Source organism: Erithacus rubecula (assembly GCF_903797595.1).
Source record: "Erithacus rubecula genome assembly, chromosome: 8".
In the NCBI taxonomy this organism is placed as follows: domain Eukaryota; kingdom Metazoa; phylum Chordata; class Aves; order Passeriformes; family Muscicapidae; genus Erithacus; species Erithacus rubecula.
The window spans coordinates 36,561,465-36,585,033 of record NC_136659.1 but is presented as its reverse complement, the minus strand read 5'-3'; the positions used below and the strand labels follow the sequence as shown (position 1 = coordinate 36,585,033).

The following is a 23,569-nucleotide window of genomic DNA, read 5'->3' as shown; positions in this document are numbered from 1 at the left end:
CCCTTCCTCTCCACCCCCTGGCCCATCCCAACCCATTTCACAGCCATTTGATAAAGCTTTAGAATGAAATGCACCAAGTGACTCATTCTGCTGGGAATAAAGCATCACTTGTAGTTTTCTACTCAAGCAAGTTGCCCAGAAAGTTTTTTGTTCTGTTTTTCCTAAAAATTATTTTAGACTGGAATCCTGGAGGGAGCACCAAGAGCTTGCATCTGTAACCCACCAGGGCCTGGCCTGGCCAGCAACATTTTCCAGCACCAAAGGGACTGATAACTAACTAAGGCAAGCTACCACCCACAGGAGAGAGACTTTCTGAATTTTCCTCTCTTCAAAGCAAGTTGTTTTGTTGTTCGATATAGTTAATTTCTTTTTGTGCTGAGCAGTTGCCTGTTGAATAAACAGGTTTTTTTTCCAATTCTCCCTAAAGAAATTTCTCCCCAAACAGATAAAAAAACCCAAACCCTTGGGTTTGCTTCCTGGGGGAGAATTGCTCCCAACAGTGCCCTAAACCAGGACGGACCGCTAACACCAAAACCCCTCACGCAGAACAAAGCAGCTGAGGCTGGAAGGGCCCTGTACCTTCTTCTTCTGGTCACACCAGTTGAGCTCCTTGGCCATGATGTCCACGATCCTGGGCAGTGCCTCCTCAGCAGCCTGCACGTTGAGGAAGGCCAGGCGCGTGCGGCGGGAGAGGACGTCCACGGCGGTGCGCGCGTACTCCTTGACTGCGTACACCACCTGGGGTGGGATGGTGCCTTCAGTGTGCCTTCAGTGTGCCTCAGTGTGCCCCCAGTGTGCCTCCAGTGTGCCCTCAGTGTGCCATCAGTGTGCCCTCAGTACACACATTATTGGCTTTTCACAAATATTAAAGTGAATGCTGTATGTATCATGTTGGAAAACTTTGTTGAGGGCGCGCTCCTTCACCGCGTACACCACCTGGGGTGGGGTGGTGCCTTCAGTGTGCCATCAGTGTGCCCCCAGTGTGCCTCCAGTGTGCCCTCAGTGTGCCCCCAGTGTGCCCTCAGTACACACATTATTGGCTTTTCACAAATATTAAAGTGAATGCTGTATGTATCATGTTGGAAAACTTTGTTGAGGGCGCGCTCCTTCACCGCGTACACCACCTGGGGTGGGGTGGTGCCTTCAGTGTGCCCTCAGTGTGCCATCAGTGTGCCCTCAGTGTGCCATCAGTGTGCCCCCAGTGTGCCATCAGTGTGCCCTCAGTGTGCCCTCAGTACATATTATATTGTTAGTTTTGCACAATTATTAAAATGAATGCTATATGTATAATGTTGGAAAACCTTGCTGATGGCGCACTCCTTTACTCCATACACCACCTGTAGGGTGGGGTGCTGCCCTCAGTGTGCCATCAGTGCAGATTATATTACTGATATATTAACATTTTCACAAATATTAAAACAAATGTTGTATGTATAATGTTGGAAAACTTTGCTGAGGATGTGCTCCTTCACCCTGTACACCCCCTGTGATGGTGCCATCAGCACACACATTATTGGCTTTTCACAAATGTTAAAATGAATGCTGAATGTATCATGTTGGAAAACTTTGTTAAGGGTGTACTCCTTCACCCCACACAGCACCTGTGGGGTGGGGTGCTGCCCTCAGTGTGCCATCAGTATTTATATTTTTATATTACTGATACATTAACATTTTCACAAATATTAAAATGAATACTATATGTATAGTGTTGTTACAGTGAGTGCTGCAGTTAAAATGGTCATATGATGATGTATCTCTCTTGTTACAAAGCTTTTAAAGGCTTAATTATCCAATAATCAAATTATTTTTACTTTTGACCCAATGACCAAACACTCATGACCTGCAGTGTGGCATTTTTCATCCAATCATTAAAATACTACTTATACCCAAGAAGAAGGACAAGAAGAAAGAAAACTTTGGCCTTAAAACTCCAGCTTGTCCCATACCTATTACTATATTCTAAAAGCCCAAATTCCAAACCCTTTACCATGTGATATTACACACTTGTATTCAAACTACACACCAGTGATTTTAGTTCTATCTCTCAATTCTGGAAGCTTCCTCCAAGGCCTCAGGTTAACAGCAGTGGTTTTTTGGGGGTCAGTGTTTGGCAGCACAGAAAGCCCCAAACTCCCCACCCAGGATTCCCACACACATCAAGGAGACACAGCCAGCAGCAGATAGCAGCTTTAGCACCCCAAAAACAGGGCTGGGAAAGCTCTCTGTTCCTTGCAATATTTGATAGGATCCACCTGGGATCAAAAGTTTGTATATAAAGTAAAAAAAACTGGTGCTATATGAATATTCAATTATGCATAAATATATGTGTATATATGGATCCATACAGTGTTCTCTGTACAGGCACAGAGAAAATCTTGGCCTCCCTAGGGAAAGGGCTCAAGGAGATGTTTCAGATGCTCATGCCAAGGCCAGGACCACAGAAGGTGACATGGTTTTCCCACATACCTCAGCTTCAATGTAAGGGAATTCAGACACCAGACGTTTCCCAACAATTGGCCACCTCTTCCCTGTCACCTGGGCTATTTTGGCCACCTCAAAAGCCTTGTCCCCATAGGTGGAAGCCAGGTGCTGAGCCACCTGTGGAGAGGAAAACAAACCCAGCATGCTTAGAAAGCACATGAAAAACACATTTTCCTTGGACAATCCCTCATGCCCAGTAACAAACAGGCTGCCAGGGGGTTGAGTGTGGAGGAAACTCAGAGCTGTGGGAGGCTGGACAGCAGAGCCCTGCTGTGTCTGTGCCAGCAGACTGAGAGCCCAGCTGGCCTGGCCAGGGCTGCTGCACAGCTCGTGGGGTCTCCAGCAAGGAGACCCTGGCAGGTCAGAGTGTTTTTAAACAGGGAACAAGCTTAGGAGGAAGGAAAAAGGGGAAGATGATGAAGAACAATTACTAACTTTATTTCTGTTAGAACTCTCTCTGCCCCAGCTCTGATTTGGCTCACCAGAGCTGTGTCCAAGCCATGCTGGTGCTGGATTTAGGAGAAAAGCAAACCCCCCCAGCAGAGGAAGCCAGGCCTCACCTCACTTTCCAGCCCATAGTCCTGGACCAGCCTGATGTAGAGTGTGGGGCTCCAGTCCTGAGCCCCCTCCAGCTGCAGCCCCATGGTCTGGCAGGAGCCAGCCTGCAGGCAGTGCTCCCTGATGGCCTCATCAATGGTGTCCCTGGCCATGGCACGGTACGTGGTCCACTTCCCACCTGGGGAAAGGAATGGAAAAGAATTGTTTTGTCCAACCACTCTGTGAACAGAACTTACTAACACCTAACATGAAGTTTCAAAGTTACACACTAAGTAGCAGAGGTTCTGAAAAATATAAAATATAAATGCTAAAACCCAAGGCACCATTCCCCCCTTTAGAGGCTTAACAAGGCCTTTACCTTGTCAAGCTTCTACACACTACAGAGATATCTCAGTATTTCATGCCATGATTGGTGCCAGGCTGGCTCCACTGCTGCCACTGACAGCAGATTCTGTGACAAGAAGCAGCCCAGCCCAAGGTTCCTGCATGGGGCAGGCCAACCCATGGTTCCTGCAGGAGCCCAGCCCATGTCCCAGCCCATGTCCCAGCCCATGTCCCATGTCCCAGCCCATGTCCCTGTCCCAGCCCCTGTCCCTGTCCCAGCCCATGTCCCAGCCCCTGTCCCAGCCCATGTCCCTGTCCCAGCCCATGTCCCTGCCCATGTCCCAGCCCATGTCCCTGTCCCAGCCCCTGTCCCTGTCCCAGCCCATGTCCCAGCCCCTGTCCCAGCCCATGTCCCAGCCTGTCCCAGTCCATGTCCCTGTCCCAGCCCATGTCCCAGCCCATGTCCCTGTCCCAGCCCAGCCTGTCCCAGCCCATGTCCCTGTCCCAGCCCAGCCTGTCCCAGCCCATGTCCCTGTCCCAGCCTGTCCCAGGCAGGGCAGTACCTGCGATGGTCACCAGCCCGCTGGCACTGACGGTCACCACGTGGCTGCGGGACAGGGACTGGGTGTCCCTGGAGTCGGGGTTGGTCACCAGGGGCCGGATGCCACTCCAGGCTGCCAGCACGTCCCCTCTTCTCACTGTGCAGAGCCACACTGAGCCCGGGCAGCCCTGCTGGGCACTGCCAGGGGCTGCCCTAGGCCAGGCTGTGCAATCCCACAGTCACTGATGCTGGAAAGCCCTCCCAGGCTAGGGACTCCAGTTTGTGCCAATGCCACCTTGTCACCAGCCCAGAGCACTCAGAGCCACCTCCAGGTGTTCCCTGGACAGCTCCAGCCTGTTCCCCCTCTCCATGAAAATTCTTCCCAATGAACCTGAACAGTCCTTACACTGCATTTTATAAACCACAATAAAGTTTGTTACACAAGTGTAACACTCCCTTTCAGATCTTCCAAGCTTGAAGGTTGTTATTCCAAGATTTCCTGTTGACAAGTCATCCTTATCCACAGCCCAAGTGCAGTCACCAATTCACTTTATACTGGAGTCTTTGCAACATGTTTTTAATACAACTTTCAAATGACCGATAATTGAAAAATCAGTAAAAGGGTGTAAAAAACATCCCCCAAAGAACAGGGAATAGATTTCCAAAATCAATGGTGCTCTGCCAGCGTGTTCAACCTGCCAAAATGAAGTGTTAATCACAGACACAAGATCCTGTATCAGGTTTATAAACTAATGAAACTCCAGAAAGCAGCACGCGTGACGCTGTAATTAAGCAGCTGGAAGGTGTCCAAGCCTGGGGAAGTTGATAACCCTGGCACTGGCTCTGCCAGCACAGGCAGGGCTGTCCAGGGTTGATATGGGCACTGCTGTTGTTATTTCAGCTCCAGCCATCTATAATTGCACAGGAAAACCAGCCCAGGCCCAGCTGGGCTGAGCCACAGGGACTGAACTCATCTGAATGTGGGAAACCACAGAATGTCCTGGCTTGGGACAGACCTAAGGCTCATCCCAAGCCACCCTGCCAGGCAGAGACAGCTGCCACCAGCCCAGGGTGCTCCAGATTCTGGTGTCCAACACTGCCAGGCATCCAGGGCCAGCCACAGCTTCTCTGAGCACCCTGTGCCAGGGCCTCATCACCCTCCCAGCTGAGATTTCTCACCAATATCCCATCTAATCTCTCTCCTATTCACATTCCCATCTCCCTCCCTGCTCTCCTGCACTTCCAACACAAACTGCTGCTCCAGACACCCAGCAGGAGCTTCCCTGGACCCTTTCAGAACTTCACACAACATGCAGACATCAGTTCTCCACTTCAGGAAACGAGGAATTGAGCATTTCCCATGCCCAGACACTGGGTTTCCCTAAAGCTGAGTGTGTGACAAGCCTGATTGATTTTCAGATTGATTTTACTGCTGCAGCAGAAACTCAGCAGTCCAAATGCTTTCACAGAATAACTGAAATAAAGCAAACCCTCCTCTGGAGGAATGACAGGTACCCAGGGCAGTGCTGGAGCCACTGTCACCCTCCTGCAGGTGCCCAAAACACAAGGGAGGGTGGCCCTGGAGGTGTGCTGGTGGTGAGAATGGTGGTGGTGCTGAGTTCAGCCACTTGAAGGCTCTGGTTTCACACAGCCAGCCCCACAAGAAGTGCAGCAGCCCCCCCAGGCTGCCTGGGCTCCCTCCCAGCTGTACCTTCCACGTCTGGCCCCAGGTAGTTGCGCACTTCGCTCAGGATGAAGTTGATGTCCTCCTCGGTGGGGATGGGGTGGGAGGTGACATCTGTGGGGCTGTCTGTGGTCCCTGCAATGGTCATCTTCTCCCAGGGCAGGAAGAAGATCACTCTGCCATCGCTGGTGGCTGGGTCCAGCAGCCCCATGTTGTCAGGGCTGGAAGAGAGGAGGGACCTGGCTCACGACAGGAACGGGGCGGTGGCACCTGTCACCTGCCTGTCCTGCACCCCACAGCCAGGCCAGGACTGGGACACCACACCTGTTCTCAGGTAAAGCAGTTAATAAATGAAAAAATAATGGATTTCACGTGTGGTGAAATCCATTGAAAAGCATCTTGAATCCACTGAAAAGTGTCATAGGTTGCAATATAGGATGTAACCAAAAGCTGTTAACCCAGCTGGGGCAGTGCCCCTGATCTCCTGGCACACATTCTCTGCTAATGGGATCTTTAAACCAGCTGGGCAATCATCTTTACCTTTCCCATCACCCACCCTTCATCCAGGAGGTATCACCTGTTAATGGGCCATTGTTAAAAACTGGGTGTGGCAGCGATTCTTATCCCTGTGGGAGATATCTCCTGTTAATGGGCCATTGTTACAAACTGGGTGTGGCAGTGCCCCTGATCTCCTGGCACACATTATCTGCTAATGGACATCTTTAAACCAGCTGGGCAATCATCTTTATCTTCCCACAGCCCATCCTCCCTCCAGCAGATATCTCCTGTTCATGGCCAGTGAGTCCCAGGGCATGGCTGATAAAATTCCATCATCCCACTGGGAGATGCTCCAGCCAGGGCAGGAGCCAAGCCTTTCCTACCCAGAGAAAAACTGAGATTTGGAACACCAGAGCAGCCTTTCCACTGGATCCCAGAGGAAAACCAGACCCTCCCACATCATCCCTGCACCTTCAGAGGAAACTGCACCTTCTCCAGGAGCACTGCTCCAGCTGAGCCACATCTGCCCCTGCAGGAGGATGCAGCACCATGGAATGGGACTGTGCCACCACCCTGACTGACTGACTGTGCCAGCTTGGATTCTGACTCTGGCAGGGTTGGGATTGTTCTGTGTAATACTGCATTGCTATTTTAAATTTCCTAGTGAAGAACTGTTATTCCTATTCCCATATCTTTGCATGAGAGCTCCTTAATTTCAAAATTATAATAATTTAGAGGGTCCATTTAAGGAGAGACTCCTGCCTTTATTAACAAACATCTGTCTTTCAAACCAAGACACCAAGCCATGGATTTAAACAGATATTCCAGAAGTTTGGGGAAGCCAGGCCCGTGGATGTTTTTATGCCATAAAATAGTGGTGATTCCTCTGATCTGCCTCCACAACAAAGGTGGAGCAGGAGGGATGAGGGGTGGTGACTGGGAGGACAAGGAGCACAAAGAAGAGAAATGAAGACATTTAAGGAATATCCTTGCAGTGACACTAAGCCTGAGTTTGTCACCAGCTGCCACTTCAGCAGGAAGGAACACCCACAGACTCCTGAGGGGTTTGGAGCAGGGAACGTGCTCTGAGTGCCTCCAGCTCTGTGGCCCTGCATGGGCAACTCTGCTTTGAGGAAAAAAGGCAAAAAGCCCTCGATGGATGCTGCCACTCAGGCATTTATCATGGCTTGTGCCAGTGCTACAACACAAAAATTCAGCACAAGGATGAAAAACTGCTTGGGATAGGAGATTTTAATTAATGCATCAGCTTTTTCTGGTGTAATGTAAGAAGAATATCCACAGGTACAAACCCACTGCCTCCTCCTCATGGCTTATTAAAAAGCTCTGCTTGTATTTCAGAAAACAAAAGGCTTTTATGAGCACTTCAAAGTAAACAGGAAAACATTGACCTGCCTCTTTTTTTCCATCATTTTCAGTTCAAGGAATGATGCTGACTCTCATTTAAGGTGCTGCAAACAAACCTGTGCAGTCAGGTCAGGGCCCTTCAGGCTGTGCCCCTGCCCTGAGACCCAGGGAGCACATGGAGGGCAGGAGATGCAGATTTAGGGCAGCCAGGCACTTCAGAGGGGAATCACTCCATGGACTCAAATCCTAGCCAGAGTCTGAAGGCAAAAACCTGCTTGGGTGGGATTTACCTGTCCAAGCTGAATGGCTGAATATTGCACTTTTAGGAAGGCTGAAGTGATTACTGGAGGGAAGTTGGCAATATCTGGTGGCAAGGCTGGGAGAGAGGCAGAGAATTTCATAGCTAGCATGTATATTAGACCCATTTTAGCTGATATTTATAGACAGCTTAGGCACATGGTGCCAGAGGTACAATCTAATAGGGGAAGTCAACACAGGTTTGGGAAAGGTAAATCACCTCAGACAAATGATTACTTTTTAAAATGAAAAAGCTGTTGATTTAGAGACAGAGGAAATCAGAGGTTTAATATACAGTATCAGAATTCAGAAACTTTATAGACAATTTCTTCAAAGTATGAATTTTTTTTGTGTGTGTGATTTCATAAAAACTGCTAAAAACAAGGAAGAGGAAGAAGCAAAGACTTCAGACTAAGTTTCCCCACAGCAGCTGTGAAGTGTTTTAGATTGCACAGCAAGTGCTGGGAAAACAGTTTTCCATGTGCCAATTATTTACTGAATCACTGATACCAGCCATCCTGGGAAGCTCTCTCTCCCTGCCCTTTGCCATGCTTGTTCCAGCTTATTTAAATAACTAAAGAGCCACCCAAACAAATGCAAAATAAGGTGTTTTGCATCAGAAAGAAGCATCTTAACACCCAAATACTGGCCTTCCTGAGGCCTCAGGAGTCATGCTGCTGCACACCAGGAATACTTCTGAAATAACATGGTTTATGGGGCAGAATTCCTACTATTCCACCACGGATGGCAAAAGGAGGTAAAAGCTTTGTAGAATGATGAGATTTCTCTTTAAAGATGGCTAAAATGGGAAAATTCAGCATGGAAACTCCCATATGAAGCATAAAGCAATGTCTGTACAGAGAAATGTAGAGGTAAAAGCTCTGGGAGATCCATGGAAGGTCTTGGATCCATGGAAGATCTCCAGCTGAAGAAACATTTCACCAATGCACCACAAACACAATGAAAGAATGATAAAAAGAGACTTTCCATAGGGAAAAAGCAAGGTGCAACAAGCAAGTTTACCTGGAATGTGGAATGCAGAGCAGAGAGGAAATTTCCAGAAAGACAGAAACATGTGAAATTGCTGAGAAGGGAGAGGAAAAAGCCTTGCCTTCACAGACACATTCCAGACAGGAAGCCTAATTAATGAGGGGAGCAATTCTGGGACTGTTAATGAAGGACATCAATGAGTAAGAAACCCATGGGGAGTGAATGCATTAGGTTAACATTAGTTTTACAAAATCTTGACTGTATTTAAAACTAAAACCCTCTAGCTGTTAAAAATAAAAAAAAAAAAATTTAAAAAAAATCATTTGTGCTACTGTGGGCCAAAATCCTGCAGCACATTGCCAGGGCACAGGTGGACATGGTGAAATGCCAACCCTCCTGTGCTGAGCACTGTTCCTTGGCACAGCAGAAGGAAGGAAGGCCTGCTACAACCAAGATGAAATCCCACGAGTGTTTTCTATTTAGCAGACAGCTCCCTGCTCTCAGCTATCCCACTCCAAGGAAATTCAGTGCAGTTTTATCTTATCAGCTGGGCTCTGGAGGCAGTATGTGGGCAGATACTGTTTCCCAAGGAAAGTAATGCCCACATGCTGACATACACTGGGGAACATGGAGAACGAGAATTCTCCACATTTCCAATTAAAATTATTGGGTTATTACAGAATAAATAAACCAGAGCTCTCAAGCATATCCAGCCTTCTTCTACTTTGAATTTACCAAGTGAGTCCAGGTTTTAAAGCTTCCCATGTTTTTGTGCAGGGCCATAAAGCTAATCACACACATCCTCCTCCTGGCATATGAGGAAACTGGGATTACAGCCCATTTCTCCACATTTTTAGTACTTTAAAGCAGCTATCAGGTCATTTTACCATTTTTCATGGAGAAAGATACAAAAACGAAAAAAAAAAAAAAATCCAACAAACCAGAAGAGAATGCAGGGGTGATTTTACACCAGGCCAAAAATGCCTCAATTTTGCAGTGTGTGGTGGTGTCCTGTTGGGACAGAAACACCCCAGGGTGCACTGGAGGGATGAATTCCCATTCTGAGCAGGGCTGTGGAAGGCATTACTGCAAGGGCACTGTATCAACACAACTGGGCTAAGTCCATAAAGGGGAATTTCCATTAGGATGCTAATGACTTCAGGAACCAAAGGTAATATTTGAGTTCTGACTGACAAGGCTGGCTGGGAGAAGGGGATTTGGCTTTGCACAGCAAACAGGGAGAGGAGCAGGAGACTGCAGGGAGCAGAGAGCCACAGGAACCTCTCCTGGAACAAGGAGGGCACGTCCTGTCCACCAAAATCCCCAGAGAGGGGTGGGTGGGCTTGGGGCCACAGCAAATGTGGTTGTGTTACTCTGGGCTGCTTCTATTGCCCATGCAGTAATTGTTATTTCTGAGTACAGTGCCCATTCTGTCACTTACTCTGCACTCCTGTTTTCTCTGAGTCACTGCACAGGCAGCTTCATATGTAAAGGCAGGCAGTGAGCAAGATGATCTTTAAAGTCCCTTCCAAACCCAGACCACTCTGTGATTCCATGATTTAACAGGACAAGGGCTTCTGTAGGAAGGTGGAAGGTTTTACATGCTCCCTGTTTTCCTGAGGGGGTGACAAACAGCAGCACACTGAGCTCCAAGGCATCACTGAAACAGGTGCTTTGACAAGCCTGGGGTTGTGCTGCCTAAATGCCTCTGCTTCAGCAGCAGCCCTGCCTTGGGCAGCTCTAACTAAAATCTAACTAAAATCCCCACGGCTGCACTCTGCTCTGAAGAGATGGAATTGTTCTGGCCAGCGCAGCGCCAGATCCTCTTTAAGAAACACCAATAAAAATCAGGATCCAGCAGTGCAGTGGGAGCTGCTGAGCAGGCAGCAGTGTCCCAGCTGAGCAGGGCAGAGTGGCAGGGCTGCAGCAGCACTCACCTGTAGTAGCCAGGCATGACGATGTGCACGCCCGCGCTGGGCTGGCAGATGTTGGGCAGCTCCTGGTCGTCCATCCTGCGCACCGAGTCCGTGAACGGGCCCGTGGCGTTGATCACACACCTGGCTCTGACATCGAACTCCTTCCCTGCACGGGAGCAGCACTGAGCACTGAGCCTGCCCTTGGGCACTCACCTGGCAGCTCGTCCTACTGGAACGTGCACCCTGTGTCTCAGCAACAGCTGGCACCTCCTAAAAATTAACTCAGTGTTCACCCAACAGCAGAGCGGAGAGAAAATGGTCCAGAGGGGAATTCCAGCTTATGTGTAAGGGCAGGAGAGAGGCAGGTGGGATGGAGAGCTCAGCTGAAATGTGCCTCTCAAGAAGGAGATTTCAGCCTGCAGAGAGGGTAAATGGGATTCCTGCTGTACAGCACGGAGCCTTTCACAATGTCAGCTCTGCCTGACACCAGGCTGGGGTGCACAGCTCAGCCTGGCCTGCCAGGGCACCGGGCTTTGAGTGAGAAATGTGACACGAGTGGGAGCTGAGTGACACTAATGGCACGGCCCAGCAAGAGCTCCTGTGCAGGCTCAGGGCTGATAGCAGATGGCAGCAGCCCTGCTCCTCCCTGCCCTGTTAGCCCAGGGTGCCACTGTCCCTGCAGCGCCCACCCTGCAGACCCCATACAGACCCTACACACCCCATACACCCCATACAGACCCTACACACCCCATACACCCCATACAGACCCCATACAGACCCTACACACCCCATACACCCCATACAGACCCCATACAGACCCTACACACCCCATACACACCCCACACACCCCATACAGACCCTACACACCCCATACAGACCCTACACACCCCATACACCCCATACAGACCCCATACAGACCCTACACACCTCATACAGACCCTACACACCCCATACACCCCATACAGACCCCATACAGACCCTACACACCCCATACAGACCCCATACACACCCCATACAGACCCCATACAGACCCCATACACCCCATACACACCCCATACACACCATACAGACCCCATACAGACCCTACACACCCCATACAGACCCCATACAGACCCCATACAGACCCCATACACACCCCATACAGACCCCATACAGACCCCATACAGACCCCATACAGACCCTACACACCCCATACACCCCATACACACCCCATACAGACCCCATACAGACCCCAGACTCACCGGTGAGCACGTCCCGGCAGCGCACCCCGCAGACGCGCTCTCTGCCGCCCGGCCCCGCTGCCTTCAGCAGCTGCAGCACCTCGGTGTAGTTGGCGGTGGCGGCGCCGTAGCGCGCGGCCGTCAGCGCGATGGCCAGGTTCATGCGCGCGTCGTTGTGCTGGCCTGGGAGGGACAGACAGACAGCTGTCACCCGCGGCGGTGTCACCCATGGCAGTGTCACCCCATCACCCGTGGCGGTGTCACCCCATCACCGCGGCGGTGTCACCCACGGCAGTGTCACCCATGGCAGTGTCACCCACAGCGGTGTCACCCACGGCAGCATCACCACATCACCCACAGCATTGTCACCGTGTCACCCACGGCAGTGTCACCTGCAGCACTGTCACCCATGGCAGTGTCACCACGTCACCTGCAGCACTGTCACTCACAGCGGTGTCAACATGTCACCCGCAGCAGTGTCACCCAAAGCAGTGTCACCATGTCACCCGCAGCACTGTCACCCACAGCAGTGTCACCATGTCACCTGCAGCAGTGTGACTGTGTCACCCACAGCAGTGTCACCCGCAGCACTGTCACTCACAGCACTGTCACCCACAGCAGCGTCACCATGTCACTCACAGCACTGTCACCCGCAGCAGCGTCACCTGCAGCAGTGTCACCGTGTCACCGCAGCACTGTCAGCCCCGATCTGACACAGCCCCAATCTGTCACAGCAGTCCCTGTCACAGCCCTGATCTGTCACAGCCCCGATCTGTCACAGCTGTCCCTGTCACAGCCCTGATCTGTCACAGCCCTGATCTGTCACAGCTGTTCCTGTCACAGCTGCCCCTGTCACAGCCCAAATCTGTCACAGCTGTCCCTGTCACAGCCCTGATCTGTCACAGCCCCGATCTGTCACAGCTGTCCCTGTCACAGCTGTCCCTGTCACAGCTGTCCCTGTCACAGCCCTGATCTGTCACAGCTGTCCCTGTCACAGCCCTGATCTGTCACAGCCCCGATCTGTCACAGCTGTCCCTGTCACAGCTGTCCCTGTCACAGCCCTGATCTGTCACAGCCCCGATCTGTCACAGCTGTCCCTGTCACAGCTGTCCCTGTCACAGCTGTCCCTGTCACAGCCCTGATCTGTCACAGCTGTCCCTGTCACAGCCCTGATCTGTCACAGCCCCGATCTGTCACAGCTGTCCCTGTCACAGCCCCGATCTGTCACAGCTGTCCCTGTCACAGCTGTCCCTGTCACAGCCCCGATCTGTCACAGCCCCGATCTGTCACAGCCCCGATCTGTCACAGCTGTCCCTGTCACAGCCCCGATCTGTCACAGCTGTCCCTGTCACAGCCCTGATCTGTCACAGCCCTGATCTGTCACAGCTGTTCCTGTCACAGCTGCCCCTGTCACAGCCCAAATCTGTCACAGCTGTCCCTGTCACAGCCCTGATCTGTCACAGCCCTGATCTGTCACAGCTGTCCCTGTCACAGCTGTCCCTGTCACAGCTGTCCCTGTCACAGCCCTGATCTGTCACAGCTGTCCCTGTCACAGCCCTGATCTGTCACAGCCCCGATCTGTCACAGCTGTCCCTGTCACAGCTGTCCCTGTCACAGCCCTGATCTGTCACAGCCCCGATCTGTCACAGCTGTCCCTGTCACAGCTGTCCCTGTCACAGCTGTCCCTGTCACAGCCCTGATCTGTCACAGCTGTCCCTGTCACAGCCCTGATCTGTCACAGCCCCGATCTGTCACAGCTGTCCCTGTCACAGCCCCGATCTGTCACAGCTGTCCCTGTCACAGCTGTCCCTGTCACAGCCCCGATCTGTCACAGCCCCGATCTGTCACAGCCCCGATCTGTCACAGCTGTCCCTGTCACAGCCCCGATCTGTCACAGCTGTCCCTGTCACAGCCCTGATCTGTCACAGCTGTCCCTGTCACAGCTGTCCCTGTCACAGCTGTCCCTGTCACAGCTGTCCCTGTCACAGCCCTGATCTGTCACAGCTGTCCCTGTCACAGCCCTGATCTGTCACAGCCCCGATCTGTCACAGCTGTCCCTGTCACAGCTGTCCCTGTCACAGCCCTGATCTGTCACAGCCCCGATCTGTCACAGCTGTCCCTGTCACAGCTGTCCCTGTCACAGCTGTCCCTGTCACAGCCCTGATCTGTCACAGCTGTCCCTGTCACAGCCCTGATCTGTCACAGCCCCGATCTGTCACAGCTGTCCCTGTCACAGCCCCGATCTGTCACAGCTGTCCCTGTCACAGCTGTCCCTGTCACAGCCCCGATCTGTCACAGCCCCGATCTGTCACAGCCCCGATCTGTCACAGCTGTCCCTGTCACAGCCCCGATCTGTCACAGCTGTCCCTGTCACAGCCCTGATCTGTCACAGCTGTCCCTGTCACAGCTGTCCCTGTCACAGCTGTCCCTGTCACAGCTGTCCCTGTCACATCGCGTGGCGCTCACAGCCGCTCGCTGCTGGGGCTCTTTTTGTACATTCCTTTGAATTTCCCAACACACAACATAAAAAGACCCAAAACAGAGAAGTAAGTGGACAAGAATTAATGAAGGATTCTTAACATATATCATTAAAGATTTATTACTGAAATTCCCTCGTTAAAGGAAACCAAGAGAGAGGTGGAGGGACGGTGAGGGGAAGATGATTAATTACTCTGGAATGCTGGCTTCACCTGAGACTTTTTTCCTATTTATTATTGCACTGAAGTTGGAGGCCTGGATGCTGGCTGGGAAGAATTACTATACATTGAAGGGGCCAGGCTCTGTGTGTCCTGAATAATTAATTTCTGAGCAGGCTAAACTTCCTGAGGTACAGCTCAGCTCCCCACCTGTTTGGACCACTCCTATCACGGGCTACACCGATAAAGTGATAAATTTGTAATAGATACTGTAGGTGATTAATGTTGCCAGCATTCCCAGCATTTACTATAAATGGTTTATGTAAAGTTTGGTCCTTCGGATTCTGCCTGCGCACATCTCCAACCCCTGTTCAAATCATCTGTTCCCAGCTAAAAGGGCAAAGTTATAAAGATGGGATCAATGGCCCTGCAAGCAGCACCTCCCCTCCCCAAACCCCTCACTCCAGCCCTGCCCAGGCTGGGCACTGCAATCCGTCTTCAGCTGTAAAAGTTACACAAAGTGCACAGAAAGAGCAGCATGATAAAGCACCGATGAAGAAACAAACAGTGACTCTGACCACACTCAGCACACAATGCCCAGAATCAGCTGCAACAACAGAAGAACAGCAAAACAACTGAGCAAGATGTCAGCAAAAGTTGGGGATGCTCCATCACAGGGGATGCACGAGAGGGAACAACCATCGGTCAGAGCTGGCAGGAAAAGAGTCCAGGGAATGCAGGGCACAGCTGCTGCTGCCGTGGCACAGAGGGTAAATAAAATAAATAAATCACCTTAGGAGCCTCACCTCAACCCTGCCCAGCTCCAGGCAGGGCTGACAGAGGCTGCAGAGGGAGCACTGGCTGACAAAGGGACAAAGGACAGCCACAAGCTGTGGCACATCTGCTGCCACACAGCAGCAGGGATTGCACAGGAACCCAGTGCCCCAGGTGATGAGCTGAGCTCACAGCTCAGACTCGAGGCTCTCCAGGGCTTTTCCAACACAAATGCTTCAGTGATTCTGTAATGCAGGGAAGGCTGCTCTAGCCTGAAGCCAGGGCTCTCAGAGCTCACTGCTCTGGAGATAAAGGGGGATGTTTTATCTGCTGTGAACTGGGCCAGCCTGACCCAGGGCACTGCAGGACCCAGCTGCCCCAGGCCAGGCAGCAGCACCCCTCAGACAGGGTGGGGTGGGTTGTTGTGGCCAGAAATGTGAATTCTGTCCTATCTGTTGAAGCTGGGGCAGTGCCCCTGATCTCCTGGCACACATTCTCTGCTAATGGGATCTTTAAACCAGCTGGGCAATCATCTTTACCTTTCCCATCACCCACCCTTCATCCAGGAGGTATCACCTGTTAATGGGCCATTGTTAAAAACTGGGTGTGGCAGCGATTCTTATCCCTGTGGGAGATATCTCCTGTTAATGGGCCATTGTTACAAACTGGGTGTGGCAGTGCCCCTGATCTCCTGGCACACATTATCTGCTAATGGGCCATCTTTAAACCAGCTGGGCAATCATCTTTATCTTCCCACAGCCCATCCTCCCTCCAGGAGATATCTCCTGTTCATGGCCACTGAGTCCCAGGGCATGGCTGATAAAATTCCATCATCCCACTGGGAGATGCTCCAGCCAGGGCAGGAGCCAAGCCTTTCCTACCCAGAGAAAAACTGACATTTGGAACACCAGAGCACCTTTCCCACTGGATCCCAGAGGAAAACCAGACCCTCCCACATCATCCCTGCACCTTCAGAGGAAACTGCACCTTCTCCAGGAGCACTGCTCCAGCTGAGCCACATCTGCCCCTGCAGGAGGATGCAGCACCATGGAATGGGACTGTGCCACCACCCTGACTGACTGACTGTGCCAGCTTGGATTCTGACTCTGGCAGGGTTTGGGATTGTTCTGTGTAATACTGCATTGCTATTTTAATTTTCCTACTAAAGAACTGTTATTCCTAATTCCACCATCTTTGCCAGAGAGCCCCTTAATTTCAAAATTATTATAACAATTTGGAGGAAGGGGGTTTGCATTCTCCATTTCAAAGAGAAGCTCCTGCCTTTATTGGACACCTGTCCAAACCAGGACACAGGGCCACCAAACCCCAAACCCCACAAGGGGGATTTGCTCCCTCCTTGCAGCAGGATCCTGTGGCCAGGGGGTTTCAGCCCCCCCAGTCTGCCCCTGCCAGCAGTGGCCCAGGTGACACAAGCCCCACTCTCCCCTGCTGTGGGGATTCATCACACCACCCCACCTCAGCCAATATTAGCTTTGGTCTATGCAACCCTGACTGTTTAAATCTGGTGAGTTTGCCTCACCCCAGGCTTGTCACTTATTTGTCCAGAGCAAAAGCAATCCAGAGGAGCCAATCAGCAGAATAAATAATGTGGAAATGGGTAGTTCTACAAAAGCACATTTCCAAGTAACAATTATTTAGCAAGCCCCAAATCCAAAGGCTGCTCAATGTTTTGCTGAGCCTCCCAATGCTCCTGAAGCCAGAGTGAGCTCAGGACACTCTCAGCACAATCCAGGGTTTGGACCACTGTGCTCACAACAACATTTTCCTGCTTTCTCTGAAGCTCTCATCCATTTTCCCCTCATCATTATTCTGATGCAAGAACCCCCATGCTATTACTCACTGCTCAGCTGTCCAAAAGCAGCTGAGTGCCCATGGAATGCATTTGCAGGCAGAGGACTGGGAAATAACCAGTTCCTGATTAACTGCAGTGGCAGAAAAACACACTGGCTTCAGATTGATGTGACCTACAGCGTGGAGTCCTCGAGTATTTCATGGCATAAACAGCAGAGATCTGGAGAGGTCTGGATTTGAAAGGAGTAAAGAGTGACTTCCCACCCTGGGAATTTATCATCTGTGGAGAACAACAGTGCAGCACTTTAGGAGAGATGGGGTCACAGGATGGTGGTTTTATACTCAGGAACAGCTGGATTTTGCCTTTTTTTTAAGGCCTGCCAACTGGCATGTGTGTATTCTCCCCTAGATAATGACATTAAAATCCTGCACCTGAACAGACCATCAGAATATCCTGAACTGGGAGGGAGGCACAGGGATCACCCAGCCCAACTCCTGGCCCTGCACAGACACCCCAACAATCCCCCCCTGCCCCTGGGAGCACTGTCCAAACACCCTGGAGCTCTGGCAGCCTCGGGGCTGTGCCCATTCCCTGGGCAGTGCCCAGCACCCTTCACCCAAAGGGGAAGGGCCTTTTCCTGCTTTCCAGCCTAACCCCTCCTGACACAGCCCCAGCCCTTCTCTGGGCACAGAGAGCAGAGATGGGAGCTGCCCCTTGGGAGGGAGCTCCAGACCACAATGATGATTTAACACTCTGGAGAGAAAAGGAAGGACAAAGCAAAGCAAAGGTTTTGCATCTCAGCCTTTCTGACCTTGCAATCAAATGCCATTCTCCCCAGGCACAGACTCCTTGAACACAAGAGAAAAGCAGCTCCAAGCTTGAGCTCCTCCAGCCCAGGCAGGAAAAGCTCTCCTGACACAAACAGCACAGCACCTTCCCCAGATGTTTGTGATTCCACTCTGAAACCCGAGGTGAGGGATCAGTGCCAAGGGAACCCTGAGCTCCCAGAGAGAGCCAGGATCCCCCAGCACAGCCAGCCCTGCCCTGCACAGCAGCCCAGGCACAATGGGCTTCAGCTGTTCAACACCAAACAGAACAATCATCCCCCTTGCCACCACAGGCGACCCCTCCGTGCCCCTTTGGGGTTTTCCAAACACTTCAGCCAAAAACTCTTCTCTAACAACAGAGTGGCTAAACCAAATCAATCTGGGTGAGTGTGCTCCTGAAGATCCTCTAAAACTCCTAAAAGTGGGCAGCACAGTGAAATGGCACTGTGACATTGCCCAAGAGCAGAGAGATGATCACAGTGCCCTGCCTGGAGGGCTCTGCTGCTCATGGCACTGATGGAACATGCTGAGCTCTCTGCAGTCCTTGTGCAGTGCCTCTTGAAAACAGCAATGAAAACTGAGAGAACCATCCCTCCCTTATGTGTAGTTTCCACCTGCTGTAATAAGTGACAATGAAGAGATATTTTCATTTTTAGTAAGGGCAGCCAGCCCAGCTTTTCCCAGAACACTGGCCTACGAGTCTTCACCAAATTAACTCTGAATCCTCTAGAAAACCCCTCAATCCTAGAACCTACACTGCTGAGGACATTTAGAGTGCAAAGACAGTTTGAGTAAGTCTATCCCACACCACGTTAAGCCCAACAGTGATGCCATTTGGTTTATAATTTCTTCTTTTTGTGTAATTTGGGAAAATTCTATTTTCACTCCTTAGTAGCAAATGCTGCATTTCTGCACATCCGAACAGACAATGTTTCCTTTGGCACTCACAGGATCCTCCCCCAGAGTGCACACAGTGTACATTCAATTTTATTTTTATCAGAGCTGAGCCCCAGCCAGCAGGGAGTGGTAGCAGAGCCCACAGAGTGGAGAGATTTGTTTGGGACTGATTGAGGAGAGCTGTGTGAAAACCAGAGTGTTAATGAGGAGCTCAGGCAGCTCTGGTCTGTTCTGTCCTGTGTCACTCTAACTGCCCTGCTAGGGCTGGCCATGGGAGGGACAGTCAATCCCACCCTCCTACAGGTGCATTTCCCACTGCACCAGCTAACTGCAGGCACCCAACAAAGCAGAACTGCAAACCAAATCCCTCCATGGGCAAAGTTTTCTTGTGTGCATCCAGACCCCCCCACATTTAGGGCTGGTGGGTGATTGCACAATTACACATATTCATTAGATTTGTACAACTACACCAAGTCACCACCACTGTCCCTCTCCTACCATTTTAAGGAAGTGCTTAATTGCAGGAGCAGCTTCATTACAAGCACAGAGCAGGAGCCCAGGAGCTGCTGTGCAGATGGGAAGGGTTAGATGCCAGTCAGGCACATGAATCAGCTGCAGTGACTCAAAACCCTTCCAGACTTCTCTGAGCAAGAGCTCAGCCAGTTCTCCTCCCCAGACATGAGCAGAGGCAGTTCAGGGGGAATGTCCCCTTTGACCTGTGAGTCACAACTTGTCAGTACAACACCCCAGCCCTGAACTCTGCAGCTCCCTGAATCACATGGAACTGCAGTGGAACTTGCTGCAAACTCCAGACTCCCCAGGACATGCAGCACCCATGTCCTTGTCCCTGTCCTGCCCTGGGGATGAGTTCTGGCTCCACCAGCTCCATCCCCCAGCACTCCTGGCTGCTGCAGCAAGCCCAGGCAGGAGGAAGGATGATGGACAAGGAAACATGGAAATAACCACAGCCCACACTGCACATTCCACACCCACCCTAAGGTGTCAGCTCTCATGGAAAGGGAAACCTTCTCACAGCTGAATTGATTCCAACAGTTCAAACCCAGATTTGACAGATCCAGTTTGAATAATCCATAGCAGCCACCTTCATTTCTGACCTCTTCCATTTAGCCCCAGCTCAGATCACAAGAACTAAACCTTCCTATTCTTGGAATCACAGAATGGTTTGGGTTGGCAGATTTCTCCCTGATCTCCCACCTACCCTGCTCTCTGTCCCTTTAAAGCCAATGTTCTACTATGGTATGTTCCAAATTCTGTAGTTATAAACATAGCAATATCACCAGCAAGAGGCAGAAAAGTCATAAAATATTTTTACAGAAGAAATCTCAATATCCTTCAGATGCCTGTCTGATCAATTCTGCTGCCAAGTTACAGCACAGGAGCTGAAACTCCTACTGAAACTAAGATCCCAGAAAGCAAAAATAAGCCACAATACCCACCACATCCAGTGACAGACAGAATTTGGAATTCTGGCTCTGTGTGAGTGCTTTATAATTACGTTGTTTCCCACTCCTTTTGTATCAGCCTTCAAGTTGTCACTACACTGTGAGTGCCGTGTCAGTGGCAGGAAAAGCACCGTGTTAAAATGAAACTAAACATTGTCACTGTCAGTTTATGGCAACAGCTCTGAAATGTCACTGTGAGTGCTGTCAGGGCACACAGGGGCTGCAGTGGCTGTGCCACCCTGCCAGCCTGGTGTCACCTCAGCCTGCACTGTCCCCTGCCTCCAACCCAGCCAGGGGCAAAATCCCAGCAGGGGAACTGCCAGGGCAGCCAGCCTGGGCTGGGCTTAACTCCAACAGAGCAGGGATGGATCAGGAACTGTGTGCTGGGCTTGGGCTGCTGCTGCTGAGCCATCAGGAGAGACCCTAATCCAAAACCTAAACCTAATCCTAATCTTAACCCTAACCCTAACCACAATCCTAATCTTAACCCTAACCCTAAACCTAATCCTAATCTTAACCCTAACCCTAACCACAATCCTAATCTTAACCCTAACCCTAACCACAATCCTAATCTTAACCCTAACCCTAACCCTAAACCTAAACCTAATCCTAACCTTAACCCTAAACTTAATCCTAATCTTAACCCGAACCCAAAACCTAATCCTAACCCTAAATTTAATCCTAATCTTAACCCTAACCTTAAATCTAATCCTAATCTTAACCCTAAACTGCATCTTAATCTTAACCCTAACCCTAACCCAACCCTACCCCAAATCCTAACCCTAACCTGGGAATCACACCTGGCATGGGGATGGAGGGTCTGCAGGGACACAGTGCCATGCCAGAGTGCAGAGATCACAGAACCCACAGCTCCAGGACTGGAAGAGCCTCTCCAGATCAGCCAGCCCAATTCCAACCCAGCACCACCATCATCTCCTGTAGCCCTGTCCAACCCAGCACCACCATCATCTCCTGTTATCCCTGTCCAACCCAGCACCACCATCATCTCCCACTGCCCTGTCCAACCCAGCACCACCATCATCTCCCACTGCCCTGTCCAACCCAGCACCACCATCATCTCCTGTTATCCCTGTCCAACCCAGCACCACCATCATCTCCCACTGCCCTGTCCAACCCAGCACCACCATCATCTCCTGTTATCCCTGTCCAACCCAGCACCACCATCATCTCCTGTAGCCCTGTCCAACCCAGCACCACCATCATCTCCTGTTATCCCTGTCCAACCCAGCACCACCATCATCTCCTGTATCCCTGTCCAACCCAGCACCACCATCATCTCCTGTTATCCCTGTCCAACCCAGCACCACCATCATCTCCTGTTATCCCTGTCCAACCCAGCACCACCATCATCTCCTGTTATCCCTGTCCAACCCAGCACCACCATCATCTCCCACTGCCCTGTCCAACCCAGCACCACCATCATCTCCTGTAGCCCTGTCCAACCCAGCACCACCATCATCCTCTGTTATCCCTGTCCAACCCAGCACCACCATCATCTCCTGTTATCCCTGTCCAACCCAGCACCACCATCATCTCCTGTATCCCTGTCCAACCCAGCACCACCATCATCTCCTGTATCCCTGTCCAACCCAGCACCACCATCATCTCCTGTATCCCTGTCCAACCCAGCACCACCATCATCCCCTGTTATCCCTGTCCAACCCAGCACCACCATCATCTCCTGTATCCCTGTCCAACCCAGCACCACCATCATCTCCCACTGCCCTGTCCAACCCAGCACCACCATCATCTCCTGTTATCCCTGTCCAACCCAGCACCACCATCATCTCCTGTTATCCCTGTCCAACCCAGCACCACCATCATCTCCTGTATCCCTGTCCAACCCAGCACCACCATCATCTCCCAAGCCCTGTCCAACCCAGCACCACCATCATCTCCTGTTATCCCTGTCCAACCCAGCACCACCATCATCTCCTGTATCCCTGTCCAACCCAGCACCACCATCATCTCCTGTATCCCTGTCCCACAGCAGAGCTCCAGCCCTTCCCCTGAAAGCCACCACACCCTGGGGACAATGCAGATGTTTGTGCCACAATGAACAAGTGATGTCGTTTTGTTCAGGAATAACCCTAAATCTTTTTGGTAACACGATCTGAAGAATTATTCCCCGTTCACTTCTTAAGGTTACACAAACCCCATCCTTTGCTTATACAAGCATTAAAAAAAGAAAAGAGAGAGGTTCTGAATTCACTGGAATATTCATCATTTCCAACCTTAAACCCAGAGCGTACAAACAGACGAATCCAGCAAGTCAGAAAGCAAAGCCAATTTAATCTGTGGCTCCCCTGAGGTAAATGTAGTTCACAGTCCTGCCCCCACCCCAACCTCAGCCATAATCCCTGCTTCCTGGAGGTAAGAAAGCACTGGAGTGAGGAAAATTCTGCAGCAGGATATAATGATCCAAAATGACAGGGACAATAATGACAATGAATTTCATGTCTCCCAGTCATGAGCTGGGGATGCTTGACTGGGCTGACTCACACGATTAAATTGTTACAGGTACAGCAGGAGATGCAGTTATCATCCCCAGCTTTTGGGAGGGTGCCTGGGGCAGGGCAGGCAGCACAGCCCTTCTGTGGGAGCAAAGGGCTCCTCCTGCAGCGACGGGCCACCTCTGACAGAGCCAAATCTGGGTTAAAGATGCAGCTGGTTCAGGCCATTGATTTTATCCCTTCTGAAAATGATAAAAGGGCCCTGACACGGGTGAAGTGCAGCAGGGCTGGAGCCAGAGAGTGTGCTGGGAGTGGGGCAGCCCTGCTGCAGCACATCCCTGTGCCTGTGCCAGCACCAGCACCAGCACAGACACTGCTCCTCTGCTGTCCTGGGATCACTGCACATCCCAGCCACAGCTCACATTCCAAACCCTGCATTCCCCAGGATTTCACCATGGGCATCCCTGCTGCAGCACATCCCAGCCCCAGCACAGACACTGCTCCTCTGCTGTCCTGGGATCACTGCACATCCCAGCCACAGCTCACATTCCAAACCCTGCATCCCCCAGGATTTCACCATGGGCATCCCTGCTGCAGCACATCCCTGTGCCAGCACAGACACTGCTCCTCTGCTGTCCTGGGATCACTGCACTGCACATCCCAGCCACAGCTCACATTCCAAACCCTGCATCCCCCAGGATTTCACCATGGGCATCCCTGCTGCAGCACATCCCTGTGCCAGCACAGACACTGTCCCTCTGCTGTCCTGGGATCACTGCACTGCACATCCCAGCCACAGCTCACATTCCAA

At 51.2% G+C, this 23,569-nt stretch overlaps 1 protein-coding gene across 1 annotated transcript in view; it reads right to left on the bottom strand.

The window, feature by feature from the left end:
- Nucleotides 1-23,569, bottom strand: part of GPD2 (glycerol-3-phosphate dehydrogenase 2) — a 55,749-nt gene that overhangs the window by 5,422 nt on the left and 26,758 nt on the right. The window contains exons 7-13 of the mRNA XM_079311268.1: nucleotides 11,896-12,057; nucleotides 10,676-10,820; nucleotides 5,616-5,809; nucleotides 3,927-4,061; nucleotides 3,042-3,217; nucleotides 2,467-2,598; nucleotides 580-738 (exon numbers count right to left, since the gene is read on the bottom strand). Of these exons, the coding sequence (XP_079167394.1) occupies nucleotides 580-738; nucleotides 2,467-2,598; nucleotides 3,042-3,217; nucleotides 3,927-4,061; nucleotides 5,616-5,809; nucleotides 10,676-10,820; nucleotides 11,896-12,057 (1,103 nt within the window). The remainder of the gene's footprint in view (nucleotides 1-579; nucleotides 739-2,466; nucleotides 2,599-3,041; nucleotides 3,218-3,926; nucleotides 4,062-5,615; nucleotides 5,810-10,675; nucleotides 10,821-11,895; nucleotides 12,058-23,569) is intronic.